Source organism: Osmerus mordax, chromosome 19, assembly GCF_038355195.1.
Source record: "Osmerus mordax isolate fOsmMor3 chromosome 19, fOsmMor3.pri, whole genome shotgun sequence".
NCBI lineage: Eukaryota > Metazoa > Chordata > Actinopteri > Osmeriformes > Osmeridae > Osmerus > Osmerus mordax.
This window is the reverse complement of record NC_090068.1, coordinates 13,089,851-13,112,369: the sequence shown is the minus strand read 5'-3', so window position 1 is coordinate 13,112,369 and position 22,519 is coordinate 13,089,851. Positions and strand designations below refer to the sequence as shown.

At 41.8% G+C, this 22,519-nt stretch overlaps 7 protein-coding genes across 8 annotated transcripts in view; 4 read left to right on the top strand and 3 right to left on the bottom strand.

Annotated features, from left to right (window-relative positions):
- Positions 1–22,519, top strand: part of rhogb (ras homolog family member Gb) — a 58,804-nt gene that overhangs the window by 13,470 nt on the left and 22,815 nt on the right. The gene's annotated exons all lie outside the window — the stretch shown is intronic.
- On the bottom strand, positions 1,013–1,975 carry LOC136962888 (odorant receptor 131-2-like). Its single transcript, XM_067256786.1, has one exon. It carries the CDS (start codon positions 1,973–1,975, stop codon positions 1,013–1,015), a length of 963 nt encoding a protein of 320 aa, XP_067112887.1.
- On the bottom strand, positions 3,494–4,465 carry LOC136962887 (odorant receptor 131-2-like). Its single transcript, XM_067256785.1, has one exon. The coding sequence runs from the start codon at positions 4,463–4,465 to the stop codon at positions 3,494–3,496; it is 972 nt and encodes a 323-aa protein (XP_067112886.1).
- LOC136963517 (odorant receptor 131-2-like) lies at positions 7,821–8,792 on the top strand. Its single transcript, XM_067257669.1, has one exon. The coding sequence runs from the start codon at positions 7,821–7,823 to the stop codon at positions 8,790–8,792; it is 972 nt and encodes a 323-aa protein (XP_067113770.1).
- On the top strand, positions 11,216–12,370 carry LOC136962886 (odorant receptor 131-2-like). Its single transcript, XM_067256784.1, has 2 exons — positions 11,216–12,155; positions 12,329–12,370. The coding sequence occupies exons 1-2, from the start codon at positions 11,216–11,218 to the stop codon at positions 12,352–12,354; spliced, it is 966 nt and encodes a 321-aa protein (XP_067112885.1). The 3' UTR covers positions 12,355–12,370.
- Positions 14,005–20,013, top strand: cry5 (cryptochrome circadian regulator 5). 2 transcript variants are annotated; one of them, XM_067257832.1, is made up of 12 exons: positions 14,005–14,106; positions 14,486–14,702; positions 14,824–15,018; positions 15,438–15,556; positions 15,844–15,998; positions 16,283–16,423; positions 17,868–18,035; positions 18,227–18,367; positions 18,691–18,842; positions 19,017–19,233; positions 19,264–19,297; positions 19,535–20,007. In XM_067257832.1, exons 2-12 carry the CDS (start codon positions 14,488–14,490, stop codon positions 19,591–19,593), a joined length of 1,596 nt encoding a protein of 531 aa, XP_067113933.1. In that variant the 5' UTR covers positions 14,005–14,106; positions 14,486–14,487; the 3' UTR covers positions 19,594–20,007. The 2 variants fall into 2 exon arrangements, with proteins under 2 accessions (XP_067113933.1, XP_067113932.1); XM_067257831.1 differs by having other exon boundaries at positions 19,017–19,297; positions 19,535–20,013.
- LOC136962885 (odorant receptor 131-2-like) lies at positions 21,217–22,179 on the bottom strand. Its single transcript, XM_067256782.1, has one exon. It carries the CDS (start codon positions 22,177–22,179, stop codon positions 21,217–21,219), a length of 963 nt encoding a protein of 320 aa, XP_067112883.1.

Genomic DNA, 22,519 nt, shown 5'->3' with positions numbered 1-22,519 from the left:
ACATAGACACCAATATGATAGCATCATCAGGGAAATCTAGTGTGTATGTGTATCTGTTTGTGTGAGACAGTGTGTGCGTGTGTGTGTGCGTGAGACAGTGTGTGTGTGGTTTAGGTGACAACTGTGGCTTACATAAGGGATATCTAAAGTGTGCATGTTTGTGTGGGTGTAGGATTCTTTGCATCAAAGTGGAAAGGATGGTCTGACATGAAACACGAGCACGGCTTTTCTGAAGTTCTTTTTGACAAAATGTATAATTTGCATTAAATAATGTATTGAATAAAAAGTTAAAATAATAAATAGTTGCACAGTTAGGGGTCAAAGTTAAGTTATATTCATTTTCTCCTAAACCATACACAACATAAATTATGTCAGTGTTTACTCAGAACTTTAATGAAGGCCTAAAGGAATAATTAATTCTAAACAACATTAAATATTAATGATTTTTAATGAGGGGACAGGATCAGAGTGTTTGTCTTGTTCACTAGACAACATTTAAATTTTGATTTAACATTCAAAAAGACCCCAAATGACAAACAGGTGAACTGCTGCTGTGTAGAAAAACATGCAATAGTACATCAATGATGTCATGCATTTTGTACATTTGGTAAAAAAAAAAATTGTTGTTAGTAAATCCGTTATTTAGTAATGAATGTCATTTACTTGATTTCCCAGACCAGAAATGGTTTGTTTCAGTTTATACAGCAGGAGGAGACTCTCGATAAACTCCACAGTGATAAAAGGAACGGATGAATTACAACGTCACGGTTTGAAACTATCTATTTTAAGCAAGGTTTACTTTCAATATAATCCACAGGTTTACAAAACTATTTGTAGCCAATTTCGTGAAACAATCAGCAATTGATGCAACGTTCTATTCTGTATTACACTTACATTCTGCAACCTACTACAAGAAAAAAAAAGCAGCTATCATGCATTCATTTAGTCAGACAATGATGTAAATTTTTGCAAGAAGACATAATAGATGATATAGTGGTACAAAGGGGTACAATTAATGTTTGTTAGAAGGCACAGTGGATGTTTGTCCCAGTTTGGGATGTATGAGACCAAAACTGAGGTTGTACAGAAGAAAGGGTCTGATGGTTTGGTCTCTCAGGCCATAAATCAGACCACTCAGACACCTGGGCAAGTTCACAAGGCACAAAAAGAGGACATAACGAATAAGTACAAGTGTGACTCGATCTACTTTTCCAACAAAGGCTAATAGAATAGGGGAAACGAGAGTGGAGGAGAGAATGAGAAGCAGCTGAATCATGTGCAGCACAACTGTTTTTTTAGCCTTGGTGGTCGAGGCTTTGCCTGAGGAAGCAGATCTGGCTGCTATCATCACACCAAAGTAGGAGCACAAGATTACAATTCCCACAAATACAAAAGTGACACCAGTGAAGGCTTTATCATAATCATAGAACACTTTGTGTTTATAAAGTGCTTCTTTAGAACAGAAATCCAGCATGTACTGATCTAGAGGCATAGACTCCAGGAGGATCAACATAAATATTCGGATGATGGTGTTTATGCCGGAGATGGCCCACACCACAGCAATAGACACACCTGTGTTCTTGACGGTGACGATGGCAGAGTGCCTCAGTGGGAAGCACACAGCCACATACCTCTCCAGTGACATCACCGCCAGGTTGTAAGGGGAGATGTCAGTAGTAATCATGGCCGATATGACAATTATAACACAGAGGTAGCGAATCATATAGACCTGGACGTAAGCCAGTATGTACAGAAGTTGTCCCACTGCTAACTGGAAGGTGTCAGAAAAAATAAGATTGTACAACAAGATGTATCGAGGTGTTTCTCTAAAGACTGGCTTGCACCTTAAAGTGAATAATACAACCCCATTGATATAAATAAAGATTAATAATGGTGCTACCGACACAGGTCCAAAGAGGATATTTCGTGAGAAAACTATTGTGATGTTGTCTTTGGGTTGTGTTAGGTTTGACATCTCACAGCTGCATCTGAAAGAAAGAAAACACATTGACATTGTTAGATGTTATGTTGTTAGACACAACCAACAAATGCACTGCAAACATGAACAAGAATGTTTAGGGATGTTATTAGCCTCACATTATGAGTTTTGTCTTCAAATATTTTTGATAAACAAGCATCTTTGTAAAGAAATAATTCACATGAGAGCATAATCTTCTTTATGGTTGCTCATCTGACTGCAAGATGAACATTAAAGTAAGATAAATAAAACAAATCTGAAATAAAAAGAAGTTGCCATTTACTGTAAAGGCCCTGATCAGTTTTACCTGACGTCTTGAGTGTGAAGCTTGATAAGGTGGTGGTGCTGGGATTACAGTCCATGATCTGAGAGGCTTGCATGAAATCCTCCTATTTAAATTCATTCATATCCTTATTGAGGCCACCAATAACATAGACACCAATATGATTGCATCATCAGGGAAATCTAGTGTGTATGTGTATCTGTTTGTGTGAGACAGTGTGTGCGTGTGTCTGTTTGTGTGCGTGTGTCTGTTTGTGTGAGACAGTGTGTGTATCTCTGTATGTGTGTGTGTGTGTGTGAGACAGTGTGTGTGTGGTTTAAGTGACAACTGTGGCGTACATAAGGGATATCTAAAGTGTGCATGTTTGTGTGGGTGTAGGATTCTTTGCATCAGGGTGGAAAGGATGGTCTTACATGATAAACGAGCATGGCTTCTCTGAAGTTCTTTTTGCCAACATTTATAATTTACATTAAATAATGTCTTGAATAAAAAACTAAAATAATAAATAGTTGCACATTTAGGGGTCCAAGTTAAGTTATATTACTAATTAACTCATTACGCTTACTTCTCCTAAACCATACACAACATAAATTATGTCAGTGTTTACTCAGAACTTTAATGAAGGCCTAAATATTTAATTCTAAACAACATTAAATATTAATTATTTTTAATGAGGGGACAGGATCAGAGTGTTTGTCTTGTTCACTAGACAACATTTAAATTTAGTTTTAATATTCAAAACGAACCCAACTGACAAACAGGTGAACTGCTGCTGTGTAGAAAACCATGCAATAGTACATCAATGATTTAATATATTTAGTACATTTGGTTTAAAACATTTTTCGCTGTTAGTAAATCCGTAATTTAGTAATGAATGTAATTTACTTGATTTCCCAGACCAGAAATGGTTTGTTTCAGTTCATACACCAGGAGGACACTCGATAAACTCCACAGTGATAAAAGAAACGCCTGAATTACCATGTCACGGTTTGAAACTATTTATTTTAAGCAAGGTTTACTTTCAATATAATCCACAGGTTTACAAAACTATTTGTAGCCAATTTCATGAAACAATCAGCAATTGATGCAACGTTCTATTCTGTATTACACTTACATTCTGCAACCTACTACAAGAAAAAAAAAGCAGCTATCATGCATTCATTTAGTCAGACAATGATGTACATTTTTGCAAGAACACATAATAGATGATATAGTGGTACAAAGGGGTGCAATTAATGTTTGTTAGAAGGCACAGTGGATGTTCGTCCCAGTTTGGGATGTCTGAGACCAAAACGGAGGTGGTACAGAAGACAGGGTCTGATGGTTTGGTCTCTCAGGCCATATATCAGACCACTCAGACACCTGGGCAAGTTCACAAGGCACAAAAACAGAATATAATATATACGTTCAAGTGTGGGTCTGTCCACTTTGTCACTGAAGGCTGTTAAAATAGGGGAGATGAGGGTGGAGGAGAGAATGAGAAGCAGCTGAATCATGTGCAGCACAACTGTTTTTTTAGCCTTGGTGGTCGAGGCTTTGTCTGAGGAAGCAGATTTGGCTGCTATCATCACACCAAAGTAGGAGCACAAGATTACGATTCCCACAGATGTGAAAGTGACACCAGTGAAGGCTTTATCAAAATCATAGAACAGTTTCTGTTTGAAAAGTGTTTCTTTAGCACAGAAATCCAGCATGTACTGATCTAGAGGCATAGACTCCAGGAGGATCAAGATAAATATTCGGATGATGGTGCTTATGCCGCAGATGGCCCACACCACAGCAATAGACACACCTGTGTTCTTGACGGTGACGATGGCAGAGTGCCTCAGTGGGAAGCACACAGCCACATACCTCTCCAGTGACATCACCGCCAGGTTGAAAGGAGAGATGTTAGTAGTAAGCATAGCCAACATGACAATTATAACACAGAGGTAGCGAATCATATAGACCTGGACGTAAGCCAGTATGTACAGAAGTTGTCCCACTGCTAACTGGAAGGTGTCAGAAAAAATAAGATTGTACAACAAGACGTATCGAGGTGTTTCTCTAAAGACTGGCTTGCACCTTAAAGTGAATAATACAAACCCATTTATATAAATAAAGATTAATAATGGTGCTACCGACACAGGTCCGAAGGATATTTCGAGGATATTTCGTGACAAAACTATTGTGATGTTGTCTTTGGGTTGTGTTAGGTTTGACATCTCACAGCTGCATCTGAAAGAAAGAAAACACATTGACATTGTTAGATGTTATGTTGTTAGACACAACCAACAAATGCACTGCAAACATGAACAAGAATGTTTAGGGATGTTATTAGCCTCACATTATGAGTTTTGTCTTCAAATATTTTTGATAAACAAGCATCTTTGTAAAGAAATAATTCACATGAGAGCATAATCTTCTTTATGGTTGCTCATCTGACTGCAAGATAAACATTAAAGTAAGACAAATAAAACAAATCTGAAATAAAAATAAGTTGCCATTTACTGTAAAGGCCCTGATCAGTTTTACCTGACGTCTTGAGTGTGAAACTTGATAAGGTGGTGGTGCTGGGATTACAGTCCATGATCTGAGAGGCTTGCATGAAATCCTCCTATTTAAATTAATTCATATCCTTATTGAGGCCACCAATAACATAGACACCAATATGATTGCATCATCAGTGACATCTAGTTTGTATGTGTATGTGTATCCGTTTGTGTGAATCTCTGTATGTGTGTGTGTGTGTGTGTGTGTGTGTGTGTGTGTGTGTGTGTGTGTGTGTGCGTGAGACAGTGTGTATGTGGTTTAGGTGACAACTGTGGCGTATATAAGGGATATCTAAAGTGTGCATGTTCGGGTGGGGGTAGGATTCTTTGCATCAGGGTGGAAAGGATGGTCCGACATGATACACGAGCACGGCTTCTGCATGCATGTTTGTGTAGGTGTAGGATTGTATCAAGGAAGAAAGGATTGTCTGACATGGATGGCTTCTCTGAAGTCCTTTTTGCAAACATTTATAATTTGCATAAAATACTGTATTGAAAAAGATACAAGAATAAACAGTTGCACAGTTAGAGGTCAAAGTTAAGTTATATTACATTGTGAAATTGAGCCCTTCTCCAACTTATCACTTGTGACACAAAACAGTTAATATGTTGTTTGTGATTGACTGTAGATAAATTCTCGTCTTGTGGTCAGATCAGGAGGACCGCAGTGATGTCATGGTGAAGGCCACATGCCTGCTTTACTCTCTATTGTCACAGATTAGATTACATCATCTGTCCACAAGGAAACATTGATCCCTCGTCAATAAAACCATACACAACATAAATGATGTCAATGTTTACTCAGAACTTTAATGAAGGCCTTAAGGAATAATTAAAGTCTAAATTACATTAAATATTAATGATTTTTAATGAGGGGACAGGGGACAGGATCAGAGTGTTTGTCTTGTTCACTAGACAAGATTTAAATTTAGATTTAACATTCAAAAAGACCCCAACTGACAAACAGGTGAACTGCTGCTGTGTAGAAAACCATGCAATAGTACATCAATGATGTCAACATTTACTAAGAGCTTTAATGAAAGCACAAGGGATTCTTCAGTTCTAAACTACAATATAAAATATTAATGCTTGATAATAAGGAGATAGGGATTGAATCAGGATAAACAACAACTCACGAAAGTCAGCTCAATGTTTGTCTCATTAATTAGTGTAATTACAGAAGTTCCTGTATCAGCAAAATCAACACAATTGTGAAACACTTTTGGGAGGAAGGAGGGAGACAGCTGGTTTCAACAGATCTTGACCTTGCGAGAATGCATCGTGCTCCAAGTTATCCATTTTTTACTCGAGCCACAGTGGTTTGGACCAATAAGAATCAAACCACAGTGGTTCGGACCATACTTCTGTTGTGCTCACTGTGTGACAAGTTTTGAAAAGGTGACTTAAGTATTGAGAAATATGTCCTAGCGTCTGTAAAAAACTGTAATAAGAAGAGGTCAGGGGATCAGGGGGTCAGGGGGTCAGGGGTCAGGGGTTGGTCAACGTCTTTTCAACCTGTTTGGGTGGAAAAGTTCAAAGTTCAATCAAATATTGTATGTATATTGTATACTATATATACAATATTGTATAAATATTGTACTTTGACAATTCAAGAAACACTTTAACTTCTACACACTGAATACAATATGAGACAAACTGCTTATGTAAGGTTAATGTTTAATGGGCATGTTTCATGTCCCAGAGAATGTGTTTGGGTGTTCTATAAAATGATAAATCTGCTATTCTCTTTAGATTTTACTCAGACATGTCAACACAACAACAGGTCAACATCACTGTTAATAACATTTGTCAGTTTTTTTCTGGTTAGTTAGATGGTGTGTGTAGCAGGGGGTTAGTCAGGTGGTGTGTGTAGCAGGGTGTTAGTTAGGTGGTGTGTGTAGCAGGGGGTTAGTTAGGTGGTGTGTGTAGCAGGGGGTTAGTTAGGTGGCGTGTGTAGCAGGGTGTTAGTTAGGTGGTGTGTGTAGCAGGGGGTTAGTTAGGTGGTGTGTGTAGCAGGGGGTTAGTTAGGTGGTGTGTGTAGCAGGGGGTTAGTTAGGTGGTGTGTGTAGCAGGGGGTTAGTTAGGTGGTGTGTGTAACAGAGGGTTAGTTAGGTGGTGTGTGTAACAGAGGGTTAGTTAGGTGGTGTGTGTAGCAGGGGGTTAGTTAGGTGGTGTGTGTAACAGAGGGTTAGTTAGGTGGTGTGTGTAGCAGGGGTTTGTTAGGTGGTGTGTGTAGCAGGGGGTTAGTTAGGTGGTGTGTATAGTAGGGGGTTAGTTAGGTGGTGTGGGCAGCAGGGGGTTAGTTAGATGGTGTGGGCAGCAGGGGTTATGGGTAGTAGGGTTTGGGTCAGAAGAAGCTTTGGTACCACAAGAAGAGTTGCACTTGGCTGGTCCAGTTTGACCAGTTCATTGTGACTTGAAACCAATGGGACACACAGCACTGGGACCAGCTGCTTGGGGAGATTTTCAAGAAGACTGATACACTCCCCTGTCCCCTCATTAATAAACATTCAAATGTGATATCATCCTAGAACCTTATTAGGGATTCATTGCTTGTTAATATTGACATCATCGCAACAAGTCATGGTTGTACTCACTGGAGGTCAGGGTATTTAAACACCTGTAATAATCTGAAGTGAAGACATTCAGGCAATCAAGTTGAATGATTGTTTTTCAGCCAGCAAGGCTAGAACCCACAGGTAGGATCAACTTATAGAGACATTTGTAATTATTTATTTATTTTACCTCATTTTAGTTTGGTGATGCTGATGACAAAAGTACAGGATCTATGTGATAATTTTTATGGGTTCATTTTCATCTTAAACTGTATTTGAGAATGACAAGAGCATTTTTCTTCAAATGTGCAGTTGTTAAGAAATTCATCTTGCATTTAAAGTAACCAAACATTTTCTCTAAAACAACAGTACTGTCAACCCCAATAGGCCTTGTTCATGTTGGCAGGATATATGTGCTGGTGTTCTCTTTACATGATAAAAAATAAATTTTTCTCCTCAGATTTAACTCAAACATGTCAAATTCAACAGAACAGCAAATCAACGTCACAACGCCTGATATGTTTCAGGTTTATCTGGTGAAAGGACTTTATGGAGCTTTCTGTGTGTCTCCATCTATTGTCTTCCTTTACATCAATGGCATCATGTTGTTCACTCTGAGGAGCAAGTCAGTCTTTAGAGAGACTCCTCGATACCTCCTGCTGTATAATCTGCTCTTCACTGACACCTTCCAGTTGGCAATGGGTCAACTGCTCTTGATCTTGTCTCTACCTCCAGTGTTTCTGACTCAATATACATGTACAATTATTGTCTTGATATCTGTCACTGTGACTTCTGTGTCTCCCTTGAACCTGGCGGTGATGTCACTGGAGAGGTATGTGGCTGTGTGCTTCCCACTGAGGCACTCTGCCATCGTCACCGTCAACAACACAGGTGTGTCTATTGGTGTGATATGGGCTCTCTCCAGCATTGACCCGCTCATACGGTTCATTCTTCTGGTTCTTTATGAGACATTTTCTGCGGATCAGATAATGCAGCAATTCTGTGCTATAGATGCACTTTTCCACAGTACAGTCGCACATGAATATGATAAAGCCTTCACTGCTATCACTTTTACATTTGTGGGAATCATAATCATGTGCTCCTATTTTGGTGTGATGATAGTAGCCAGATCTGCTTCCTCAGACAAAGCCTCGACCACCAAGGCCCGCAACACAGTTCTGCTGCACATGATTCAGCTGCTTCTGTGTCTCTCCACCTCTCTTTTTGGTATATTAACGGGATACATATATAGACTTGGAACACTGAATCGAACTGCAAGGTTAATTGTTGGTTATATTTTCTTTATATTCATTATAAACTTGCCTAGGTGCCTGAGCAGTCTGATATATGGTCTGAGAGACCAAACCATCAGACTTGTATTCCTGCACCACCTCAGATGTGCTCTCTGGACAGGTTGGCCCAGTGTAACAACAGATAAACACTGAGGGCCACATTACTGAAATGGAAATGACAATTATCATGGTCTTTCTGCCTAATAAATACAAATACTTTGTATCGCAATGGAACAATTTGATATTTAAGAAGATCGACTTATTTAAAAAAATGTTTTGCAGACATAGGCCTACTGTGTGTTTATTGAAGGGACCATTTTCAAGGGACCAGTATCTGATGTTGGTTCAACATTCCTGGCTAAATGGAAGCATCTGTCAGACAAACATGAGTTGGATAAAGTGGAACAAAGAAGTAATATGTTAATAAAGATCAGAAGCTCATATTTACATATCTGTGAAATCATGCAAATGTATAACATAATAAAGGAGGGACTTAACTGCTTTAATTGTCTCTTTCGAGTTCATACTCATTTTGATGTGCTGCACACTTGAAACAAAATTGTTTGTATTCATGCTGTTTGTATTCATGCTGTGCTTCAATTAACAGTATCTACCTCAAATTGACTACAGGTTTCCATGACTTTAAAAACTGATCATGGAGAAATTAACACAAGTAGACGCTGTGCACAGTAGTGCTGATTTCCATGAGTCTTCACCATTTCTGTAATCCTTACGCAACAGTTAATCTAAGTAGATCATTAAGTTCCATTAAGAGGTTGTTTTCTCCCTATTGTCTGCTGGATGTTCTTCCCGATCTTGATATTTATTGCTGATTTGGACAATATCAACATCATTTTGGGATACACGTTATTGTATTAATAACAACGGATAATTCCAACCGTCGGACCAACTAGTAGGACAGCAAGTGCGTTACTCCTCAATTCCAATTTTAAAATTTTGTTTGTGATTTTCTTTGAATAAATCAGTGGATTCTACTGTATTTATTCATGTCATGTCTGTGTTGTCTCTGGTCAGAGAGGGGGTTAGTTAGGTGGTGTGTGTAGCAGGGGGTTAGTTAGGTGATGTGTGTATCAGGGGGTTAGTTAGGTGGTGTGTGTAGCAGGGGGTTAGTTAGGTGGTGTGTGTTGCAGGGGGTTAGTTAGGTGGTGTGTGTAGCAGGGGGTTAGTTAGGTGGTGTGTGTTGCAGGGGGTTAGTTAGGTGGTGTGTGTAGCAGAAGGTTAGTTAGGTGGTGTGTGTATCAGGGGTTAGTTAGGTGGTGTGTGTAGCAGGGGTTAGTTAGGTGGTGTGTGTAGCAGGGGGTTAGTTAGGTGGTGTGTGTAGCAGGGGGTTAGTTAGGTGGTGTGTGTAGCAGAGGTTAGTTAGGTGGTGTGTGTAGCAGGGGGTTAGTTAGGTGGTGTGTGTAGCAGGGGGTTAGTTAGGTGGTGTGTGTAGCAGGGGGTTAGATAGGTGGTGTGTGTTGCAGGGGGTTAGTTAGGTGGTGTGTGTAGCAGAAGGTTAGTTAGGTGGTGTGTGTATCAGGGGTTAGTTAGGTGGTGTGTGTAGCAGGGGTTAGTTAGGTGGTGTGTGTAGCAGGGGGTTAGTTAGGTGGTGTGTGTAGCAGGGGGTTAGTTAGGTGGTGTGTGTAGCAGGGGGTTAGTTAGGTGGTGTGTGTAGCAGAGGTTAGTTAGGTGGTGTGTGTAGCAGGGGGTTAGTTAGGTGGTGTGTGTAGCAGGGGGTTAGATAGGTGGTGTGTGTAGCAGGGGGTTAGTTAGGTGGTGTGGGCAGCAGGGGTTAGTTAGGTGGTGTGTATAGCAGGGGGTTAGTTAGGTGTTGTGTGTAGCAGGGGGTTAGTTAGATGGTGTGGGCAGCAGGGGTTATGGGTAGTAGGGTTTGGGTCAGAAGAAGCTTTGGTACCACAAGAAGAGTTGCACTTGGCTGGTCCAGTTTGACCAGTTCATTGTGACTTGAAACCAATGGGACACACAGCACTGGGACCAGCTGCTTGGGGTGTTTTTCAAGAAGACTGATACACTCCCCTGTCCCCTCATTAATAAACATTCAAATGTGATATCATCCTAGAACTTCATTAGGGATTCATTGCTTGTTAATATTGACATCATCGCAACAAGTTTTGGTTGTACTCACTGGAGGTCAGGGTATTTAAACACCTGTAATAATCTGAAGTGAAGACATTCAGGCAATCAAGTTGAATGATTGTTTTTCAGCCAGCAAGGCTAGAACCCACAGTTAGGATCATCTTTAGAGACATTTGTAATTATGTATTTATTTTACCTCATTTTAGTTTTGTGATGCTGATGACAAAAGTACAGGATCTATGTGGTAATTTTTATGGGTTTATTTTCATCTTAAACTGTATTTGAGAATGACAAGAGCATTTTTCTTCAAATGTGCAGTTGTTAAGAAATTCATCTTGCATTTAAAGTAACCGAACATTTTCTCTAAAACAACAGTACTGTCAGCCCTAATAGGCCTTGTTCATGTTGGCAGGATATATGTGCTGGTGTTCTCTTTACATGATAAAAAATAAAATTTTCTCCTCAGATTTAACTCAAACATGTCAAATTCAACAGGACAGCAAATCAACATCACAACGCCTGATATGTTTCAGGTTTATCTGGTGAAAGGACTTTATGGAGCTTTCTCTGTGTCTCCATCTTTTGTCTTCCTTTACATCAATGGCATCATGTTGTTCACTTTGAGGAGCAAGTCAGTCTTTAGACAGACTCCTCGATACCTCCTGCTGTATAATCTGCTCTTTGCTGACACCTTCCAGTTGGCAATGGGTCAACTGCTCTTGATCTTGGCTCTACCTCCAGTGTTTGTGACTCACTATACATGTACAATAATGGTCTTGTTAACTGTCACAGTGACTGCTGTGTCTCCCTTGAACCTGGCGGTGATGTCACTGGAGAGGTATGTGGCTGTGTGCTTCCCACTGAGGCACTCTGCCATCGTCACCGTCAACAACACAGGTGTGTCTATTGGTTTGATGTGGGCTCTCTCCAGCATTGACCCGCTCATACGGTTAATTCTTCTGATTCTTTATGATAATTTTTCTGTGGGTGAGATAATGCAGCGATTCTGTGCAATGGAAGCACTTTTCCACAGTACAGTAGCACATGATTATGATAAAGCCTTCACTGCTATCTCTTTTACATTTGTGGGAATCATAATCATGTGCTCCTATTTTGGTGTGATGATAGTAGCCAGATCTGCTTCCTCAGACAAAGCCTCGACCACCAAGGCCCGCAACACAGTTCTGCTGCACATGATTCAGTTGCTTCTGTGCCTCTCCACCACTCTTGCAGGTCTACTATTAGGATATATAGATAGATTTTTAACATTGAATCAAACTGCAAGGACAGTTGTTTCTTATATATTCTTTATATGTTTTGTGACCTTGCCTAGGTGCCTGAGCAGTCTGATATATGGTCTGAGAGACCAAACCATCAGACTTGTATTCCTGCACCACCTCAGATGTGCTCTCTGGACAGGTGGGCCCAGTTTAACAACAGATAAACACTGAGGGCCACATTACTGAAATGGAAATGACAAATATCATGGTCTTTATGCTAAATAAATCAAAATACTTTGTATGGCAATGGAACAATTACACATTTGAGAAGATTGACATGCTTAAAAAATATATGTATTTTTTCATTTGCAGCTATAAGCCTACTGTGGGTTTGTTGAAGGGACAATTTTCAAGGGACACCAGTATCTGATGTTGGTTTAACAACACTCTTTTTGCTGAATGGAAGTTGTCAGACAAACATAAGTAGGATAAAGTGGAACAAATAAGTAATAAATTAATAAAGATCATGAACTCATACATTTATGTCTCTGTGAAATCATGCAAATATGCAGTTCCATTTACAGGTTGTTTTCTCTGTATGCTGGCTTTACTTTACGATTTAGATATTTATTGCTGATTTGGACAATATATATTTGCTATACAAATGTTATTGTATTACATTTTTTTTCAAATGCTTACACATTTTTTTTTTACTTATCGTCTTTTTTTCAAAACTTAACACAGAAATCCAACAACTGCACACACAAAATGCAAAATCGCTTCTCTTGCAAAATGAAGCATGTCTCAAAAGCACACATTTGTCTCATGTTGCAAACACTTTTGCCATTAAATTACATTTTTGGATATATCATATACACACAGTTATTCAAAACCTAAAGCTCTTCTTTCATGAGCTCCTTTGTACATTTATGTACAAGATTGAAAGTAAATGGCAGAGATTATGAAAAATTCATGGTAAACATGAAAACAAGATTGAAACCAAACTTATTTTTTCACTATAAGCATTTGTGGTTGTGAATACAGTATTACACAGTACAAAAGAAAGAGTGTAGTAGGACAGAAACCAAACCTAATTTTGAAAAAGGTGATTACGGAATGGTGTGTCTGTGTGTGCCATGAACTGTAGCATACAGTAATATATACTATTTTCTACAATATTGTCAGAATGTCTTATTACAGTCACTGTACTGTTGCACGGTATGATACAGTAATCCACCAGACTGTGACCAGTCATGCAGTGCACTGCAGTCAATGGATGCATGGCTGCTAAAATATGTTTGTGTACAGTATACCGTGTGTTGTGCTGAAACAGCTATTATGTGTTCATTAGAACATGTGTACATTACAGTACATTGTTTCATACCTGTTATCTTTTCTACAGTAAAGATTCAAATTATACCCACCACTGTAAATCAACTCAAATTAGGCTATTTATAGGCCTATTCTAAAGCCATGATTGGTTGGTGTTAAGTAAAGCAATGAGTGTTTGCACATGTGAGGAGTTAGTGTGAGGTACTGATGAATTAGTGTGGCATTTTGATTGGTTGTGTTTGAAAAAGTAAATCAAGATGCTTCCTGTTAGAATTTTGTGTGTTATGTGGAGAATTGTGTGTTGTGTTTTGCAAAAAGTGTTTTTGAAAGTGAAATTGAAAACTGAGTCAAAGGCCCAAAATGTGCGTATGGTTTTGCAGATTTGAGGTGTGGTTCTGGTGTTTGAGTGTCAGGTTTCAGAAATTGTGTGAAAAGTAAGGAATTTGTGTGTAAGCATTTGAAAAAAACTGTAATAACATCGGATAATACCAACCTTCTGACCAACTAGGACAGAAGGTGTTGTGTCTGCTTGATTCAAACAGGATTTTTTGGGGAAGAATTAAAATAATTTAAATCAAAACTTAATATACGTAAAAATCACTTATATTTTGACAACCAAACATAATAATAAATAAATAATATTATTTTATTTTCCGGAAATGGCCATTACGTTAGACTTGACAAGCGAAACACCCTGCTTTGGGTTTCCTGCTGGCCGCTTATTGGTCGAGCCCTGCTCGAACGAAAAACGTTTTGTAACTTCTACATTTTGCTTACAGAAGATTGTTGTTTATGTCTTCCTTCACGTGGCATGTAAAGTAAGTAATTATGTAGAGCTGGATGGAATATTGCTTGCATGATAGCCAACTTTGCAGTAAAACTGTGGTTTCCCCATCGCTAAATATGCTTGTAAAAGGTTTTAGCCGTGAATGATTGTACAGCTGAACGTAAATAAACTTGTAAATTAGCCTACAATTGAAAGGCAATGCGTTGCTAATCAATCGGTTATGACACCCACCCCAAATCAATTTCGCTGTTTTTAGTTTCATGGTTTTTAGATATTCCCCTGCAAATTTTGTAGGCTAACATCATAACCCCAACGTGATTTCTTTTCTAAAATCATATTCGTATCGATTCCGCAGGCAGTCTCCGTGACCTTTTTTGGTCATAATGTTTTCTTCAATTCTACTTAAACAGGGATGGCACATATTTCTCTACACTGGTTTCGCAAGGGACTCAGACTTCACGACAACCCGGCTTTAATTGCAGCTCTGCGCGACTGCAAGGAGATATATCCTGTGTTCGTACTGGAGCCCGGTACCCCTAGCAGGGTCCCGATAAGCGACAATCGCTGGCGATTCCTCCTCGGCGCCCTGAGAGACCTGGACAGCAGCCTGAGGAAGCTCAACTCCAGGTAGGAGCTGAACTCTGGCGGAGGTTGTGTCGTAGGCTGGCAGTGGCCTGCTCTTTATTTTGGCTTGTAGATTGAGATGTTTTAAACAAAGCTGTATTTCTTTGTGTGTGTGTTTCCCCAGGCTATATGTTGTCAGAGGTGAAGCTGAAAAAGTTCTTCCTAAGCTGTTTGAGGAGTGGAAAGTGACGCGGTTGACTTACGAATACGACACCGACCCTCACAGCCTCAGTCGAGATGGGAAGGTGACCGAGGTGGCTGCAGAGCATGGAGTACACGTTGTTTACAAAATCTCCCACACTCTCTACAACACAGACAGGTACATCTCCCACACTCTCTACAACACTGACAGGTACATCTCTACAACATAGACAGGGGAGCGGAACATCAATGAGAGTAGTCATGAATGCTGAGATTGTGTCCGCAAAATGATTGGTGGATGCAAAACGATTTATTTCATTTGAACTTTTCCAACAACGCACAGATGAGGACCACTTTTACATTTACATTTAGTCATTTAGCAGACGCTCTTATCCAGAGCGACTTTCAGTAAGTACAGGGACATTCTCCCCGAGGCAAGTAGGGTGAAGTGCCTTGCCCAAGGACACAACGTCATTTGGCACGGCCGGGAATCGAACTGGCAACCTTCAGATTACTAGCCCGACTCCCTCACCGCTCAGCCACCTGACTCCCTCCACTTTTGTGACTGAAGCCATATTTACATTTTTCACCTTCAAGAATAATTGAAGAAAATAACGGGAAGGTTCCGCTGACCTTCAACCGGTTGCAGACTGTTGTGAAGAGCATCGGACCCCCCCAGAGACCGGTCGCTGCCCCCAAGGCGGAGGACATGAGAGGTGGAGCCTATACAACTGTCACACACACACACACACACACAAGTGCTCCTTTGACACAGCCTTCCTTTCTGTTTAGATAGGTAGGTTACAGACAGGAAGCTGAGGATTAGAAACAGGAAGCTGTGTGTTACGGACAGGAAGGAGGGTATTAAAGACAGAAAGCTGTTATATCTGAGTGGGATAGAGAAGCTGTGGAACATTCTCCCAGCTTTACAGTCACATGAGAGAAGGAGAGACAACAGGAAGTTTGCTCTGCGTTTTAATGTACCTGGCTTTCTCATCTACAGGTATGAAGACGCCTTGGTCAGAGAAATGTGACCAGGTATATGGGATCCCCACTCTAGAGGAGCTGGGCGTAGAGCTGGACTCTGGAGGCGAGGAGCTGTTCCCAGGAGGAGAAACAGAGGCTCTACGCAGACTGGATCATCACATGGAGAGAACGGTACTTTAGAGTTAGATCTTCCCAAGGTTTAGAGTTAGGCTTTTCAGAGGTAAAAAGGGAGTATGGTAACAATTTCTGACCCTAATTGTTAATCAGGTAGAAAGATGCATCGGTTAGAAAAGAAAAGACTGCATCAAACAGGAATCACATTTTTTCATCGTCTACATCTTTCACACCCGCTTGAACATAAATGTATGAATCGATACCACGAGATCAGCGGTGCTCGTTGGTCTGTGTCACGCCCCACTTGGTGTAACTGTCTGTGTGTGCCGACTACTCCCCAGGGCTGGGTGTGTGGCTTTGAGAAGCCCCAGACCTCCCCCAACTCCATGAGCCCCAGCACCACCACCCTCAGCCCCTACGTCAGCCTCGGGTGCCTGTCCGTACGCACCTTCTGGTGGAGGCTGACCGACATCTATAAGGGGGTGAGTGTCCGCCAACTCTGCAGTAGATTAATCCTAACTCTAACTAACCTTAGCGGTGAGTGTCGGCCTCTAACCTTAGCGGTGAGTGTCGGCCTCTAACTAACCTTAGCGGTGAGTGTCGGCCTCTAACTAACCTTAGCGGTGAGTGTCGGCCTCTAACTAACCTTAGCGGTGAGTGTCGGCCTCTAACTAACCTTAGCGGTGAGTGTCGGCCTCTAACCTTAGCGGTGAGTGTCGGCCTCTAACTAACCTTAGCGGTGAGTGTCGGCCTCTAACCTTAGCGGTGAGTGTCGGCCTCTAACTAACCTTAGCGGTGAGTGTCGGCCTCTAACTAACCTTAGGGGTGAGTGTCGGCCTCTAACTAACCTTAGGGGTGAGTGTCGGCCTCTAACTAACCGTAGGGGTGAGTGTCGGCCTCTAACTAACCTTAGCGGTGAGTGTCGGCCTCTAACCTTAGCGGTGAGTGTCGGCCTCTAACTAACCTTAGGGGTGAGTGTCGGCCTCTAACTAACCTTAGGGGTGAGTGTCGGCCTCTAACTAACCTTAGCGGTGAGTGTCGGCCTCTAACTAACCTTAGGGGTGAGTGTCGGCCTCTAACTAACCTTAGGGGTGAGTGTCGGCCTCTAACTAACCTTAGGGGTGAGTGTCGGCCTCTAACTAACCTTAGGGGTGAGTGTCGGCCTCTAACTAACCTTAGGGGTGAGTGTCGGCCTCTAACTAACCTTAGCGGTGAGTGTCGGCCTCTAACCTTAGCGGTGAGTGTCGGCCTCTAACTAACCTTAGGGATGAGTGTCGGCCTCTAACCTTAGCGGTGAGTGTCGGCCTCTAACTAACCTTAGCGGTGAGTGTCGGCCTCTAACCTTAGCGGTGAGTGTCGGCCTCTAACTAACCTTAGCGGTGAGTGTCGGCCTCTAACTAACCTTAGCGGTGAGTGTCGGCCTCTAACTAACCTTAGCGGTGAGTGTCGGCCTCTAACCTTAGCGGTGAGTGTCGGCCTCTAACTAACCTTAGCGGTGAGTGTCGGCCTCTAACCTTAGCGGTGAGTGTTAGGCCTCTAACTAACCTTAGCGGTGAGTGTCGGCCTCTAACCTTAGCGGTGAGTGTCGGCCTCTAACTAACCTTAGCGGTGAGTGTCGGCCTCTAACCTTAGCGGTGAGTGTCGGCCTCTAACTAACCTTAGGGGTGAGTGTCGGCCTCTAACTAACCTTAGGGGTGAGTGTCGGCCTCTAGGTTAACTCCAAACAAGAGGAATCAGTTTCGACTGTTACATTACATTTACATGTCCGACATTCCCCCGAGGCAAGTAGGGTGAAGTGCCTTGCCCAAGGACACAACGTCAGTTGGCATGACCAGGAATCGAACTGGCAACCTTCGGATTACTAGCCCGATTCCCTCACCGCTCAGCCACCTGACTCCCTGACTGTTGTCGTTGTTGTTGTCCCAGAGGAAGCACTCCCAGCCTCCAGTCTCGCTCCACGGTCAGCTGTTGTGGAGAGAGTTCTACTACACGGCCGGGGCTGGAGTCCCCAACTTCTCCAGGATGGAGGGCAACACTGTGTGCACCCAGGTGGACTGGGACAGCAACCCGGAGTATCTGGCCGCCTGGACGGAGGTATAACTGCTCACCTGCTTACATTTTATACATTTAGCAGACACTTTTATCCAGCGCAACATACATCTGGAAAGTACAGCAGGAAATCAAGGACAAGAAGTGCGTAGTTCTGACAGTGCGTCGGGGAGCGGTGTGTAATCTGTTTTCGCCCCCTGCTGGTGCGGGGGGTGTACTGACGCGTTCCTCCACAGGCTCGCACGGGCTTCCCCTTTATCGACGCCATCATGACCCAGCTGAGGCAGGAGGGGTGGATCCACCACCTGGCCCGCCACGCGGTCGCCTGCTTCCTCACCAGAGGAGACCTGTGGATCAGCTGGGAGGAGGGGATGAGGGTGAGGAGGAGGGGGGGGGGGGGTAGGGATGAGGGGGGGGGGGGGGTAGGGATGAGGAGAGGGGGTATGGGAGGGTAGAGGTGGAGGAAAAGATGGATGAGAGAGAGGAAGGGGTAGAAAGGGCAGGGGGAGGGAGGGAGGGAGGGAGGGAGGGAGGGAGGGAGGGAGGGAGGGAGGGAGGGAGGGAGGGAGGGAGGGAGGGAGGGAGGGAGGGAGGGAGGGAGGGAGGGAGGGAGGGAGGGAGGGGGGGGGAGGGGACGGAACGGAGGAGGAGGCTCTGGGTCAGATGCATGGAGGGTAACACCTGACTCCTGTGAACGCAGGTGTTTGAGGAGCTGCTGCTGGACGGAGACTGGGCTCTGAACGCGGGGAACTGGCTGTGGCTGTCGGCCAGCGCCTTCTTCCATCAGTACTACAGGGTGTACTCACCTGTCGCCTTCGGCAAGAAAACAGACAAAAACGGGGACTACATTAAGTAGGAATCAGCCACCCCTCTCGCGTTAACATCCTTTGAATTAGCATTCAGAGCGAAACTGTTTTTATCTTCATTCTAAATATATTTTGAGTTTCTACCATTGCACACACATCAGCACACAGAGAGCAGTTTTGTGTTTATGTCCTTCTAACAGGAAGTATGTCCTTCTTACAGGAAGTACCTCCCCCTACTGAAGAAGTTCCCGGCCCAGTACATCTACGAGCCTTGGAAAGCTCCTCGGAGTGTCCAGCAGCAGGCAGGGTGCATTGTGGGAAAGGATTACCCACGGCCAATCGTGGAACATGAGGTCATCAGCAAACTGAACATTCAAAAGATGAAGGCTGCCTATGCCAAGAGATCTCCAGACCCTGGCCAGACCAATCAGAGATCTCCAGACCCTGGCCAGACCAATCAGAGATCTACAGATCCTGGCCAGACCAATGGCAGGAAGTTAGGTGAGTCTAGCAAGGAGACAGGTGAATCTATATCTACTGACTGACCAGACACCCAAGCAGGTGAATATATAAAAATAGGGATTTGCATTAGTTGTTTGCCATGTCCCTAAGACTTTCATTGCTCAAAATAACCTTATGCAATACTGTGCACTTGATAAAACAGTCTGTCTTTTGACTAGCTGTGCTCACCTTGGTTCATTGTATAATTGTTCTAAATAATGGTTCCTCTAACTGTAGGTGGAAAGCAGAAGGTGTCCTCTGTGTTGGATATGCTGACCAAGAAGAAGCGTTTGTAACATGAATACTATGTTTTTTGTATCTGTGTTTACCTGTCTGTACGATACACATCCTATTCCATGTACCCTACCTGCTGCTTGTCTATGTCATTGTGTATAATAATGGTGCTACCGACACAGGTCCAAAGAGGATATTTCGTGAGAAAACTATTGTGATGTTGTCTTTGGGTTGACATCTCACAGCTGCATCTGAAAGAAAGAAAACACATTGACATTGTTAGATGGTATGTTGTTAGACACAACCAACAAATGCACTGCAAACACGAACAAGAATGTTTAGGGATGTTATTAGCCTCACATTATGAGTTTTGTCTTCAAATATTTTTGATAAACAAGCATCTTTGTAAAGAAATAATTCACATGAGAGCATAATATTCTTTATGGTTGCTCATCTGACTGCAAGATAAACATTAAAGTAAGACAAATAAAACAAATCTGAAATAAAAAGAAGTTGCCATTTACTGTAAAGGCCCTGATCAGTTGGTGCTGGGATTACAGTAGATGATCTGAGAGGCTTGCATGAAATCCTCCTATTTAAATTCATTCATATCATTATTGAGGCCACCAATAACATAGACACCAATATGATAGCATCATCAGGGAAATCTAGTGTGTATGTGTATGTGTGTATGTGTATCTGTTTGTGTGAGACAGTGTGTGCGTTTGTCTGTTTGTGTGAGACAGTGTGTGTGTGTGTGTGTGCGTGAGACAGTGTGTGTGTGGTTTAGGTGACAACTATGGCGTACATAAGGGATATCTAAAGTGTGCATGTTTGTATGGGTGTAGGATTCTTTGCATCAAAGTGGAAAGGATGGTCTGACATGAAACACGAGCACGGCTTCTCTGAAGTTCTTTTTGACAAAATGTATAATTTGCATTAAATAATGTCTTGAATAAAAAGTTAAAATAATAAATAGTTGCACAGTTAGGGGTCAAAGTTAAGTTATATTCATTTTCTCCTAAACCATACACAACATAAATTATGTCAGTGTTTACTCAGAACTTTAATGAAGGCCTAAAGGAATAATTAATTCTAAACAACATTAAATATTAATTATATTAAGGGGACAGGATCAGAGTGTTTGTCTTGTTCACTAGACAACATTTAAATTTTGATTTAACATTCAAAAAGACCCCAAATGACAAACAGGTGAACTGCTGCTGTGTAGAAAAACATGCAATAGTACATCAATGATGTCATGCATTTTGTACATTTGGTTAAAAAAAAAATTGTTGTTAGTAAATCCGTTATTTAGTAATGAATGTCATTTACTTGATTTCCCAGACCAGAAATGGTTTGTTTCAGTTTATACAGCAGGAGGAGACTCTCGATAAACTCCACAGTGATAAAAGGAACGGATGAATTACAACGTCACGGTTTGAAACTATCTATTTTAAGCAAGGTTTACTTTCAATATAATCCACAGGTTTACAAAACTATTTGTAGCCAATTTCGTGAAACAATCAGCAATTGATGCAACGTTCTATTCTGTATTACACTTACATTCTGCAACCTACTACAAGAAAAAAAAAAGCAGCTATCATGCATTCATTTAGTCAGACAATGATGTACATTTTTGCAAGAAGACATAATAGATGATATAGTGGTACAAAGGGGTGCAATTAATGTGTGTTAGAAGGCACAGTGGATGTTTGTCCCAGTTTGGGATGTCTGAGACCAAAACTGAGGTGGTACAGAAGACAGGGTCTGATGGTTTGGTCTCTCAGGCCATATATCAGACCACTCAGACACCTGGGCAAGTTCACAAGGCACAAAAACAGAATATAATATATACGTTCAAGTGTGGGTCTGTCCACTTTGTCACTGAAGGCTGTTACAATAGGGGAGATGAGGGTGGAGGAGAGAATGAGAAGCAGCTGAATCATGTGCAGCACAACTGTTTTTTTAGCCTTGGTGGTCGAGGCTTTGTCTGAGGAAGCAGATCTGGCTACTATCATCACACCAAAGTAGGAGCACAAGATTATGATTCCCACAGATGTGAAAGTGACAGCAGTGAAGGCTTTATCAAAATCATAGAACAGTTTCTGTTTGAAAAGTGTTTCTTTAGCACAGAAAACCAGCATGTACTGATCTAGAGGCATAGACTCCAGGAGGATCAACATAAATATTCGGATGATGGTGCTTATGCCGCAGATGGCCCACACCACAGCAATAGACACACCTGTGTTCTTGGCGGTGACGAAGGCAGAGTGCCTCAGTGGGAAGCACACAGCCACATACCTCTCCAGTGACATCACCGCCAGGTTGTAAGGGGAGATGTCAGTAGTAATCATGGCCGATATGACAATTATAACACAGAGGTAGCGAATCATATAGACCTGGACGTAAGCCAGTATGTACAGAAGTTGTCCCACTGCTAACTGGAAGGTGTCAGAAAAAATAAGATTGTACAACAAGACGTATCGAGATGTTTCTCGAAAGACTGGCTTGCTCCTTAAAGTGAATAATACAACCCCATTGATATAAATAAAGATTAATAATGGTGCTACCGACACAGGTCCAAAGAGGATATTTCGTGAGAAAACTATTGTGATGTTGTCTTTGGGTTGTGTTAGGTTTGACATCTCACAGCTGCATCTGAAAGAAAGAAAACACATTGACATTGTTAGATGTTATGTTGTTAGACACAACCAACAAATGCACTGCAAACACGAACAAGAATGTTTAGGGATGTTATTAGCCTCACATTATGAGTTTTGTCTTCAAATATTTTTGATAAACAAGCATCTTTGTAAAGAAATAATTCACATGAGAGCATAATCTTCTTTATGGTTGCTCATCTGACTGCAAGATGAACATTAAAGTAAGATAAATAAAACAAATCTGAAATAAAAATAAGTTGCCATTTACTGTAAAGGCCCTGATCAGTTTTACCTGACGTCTTGAGTGTGAAGCTTGATAAGG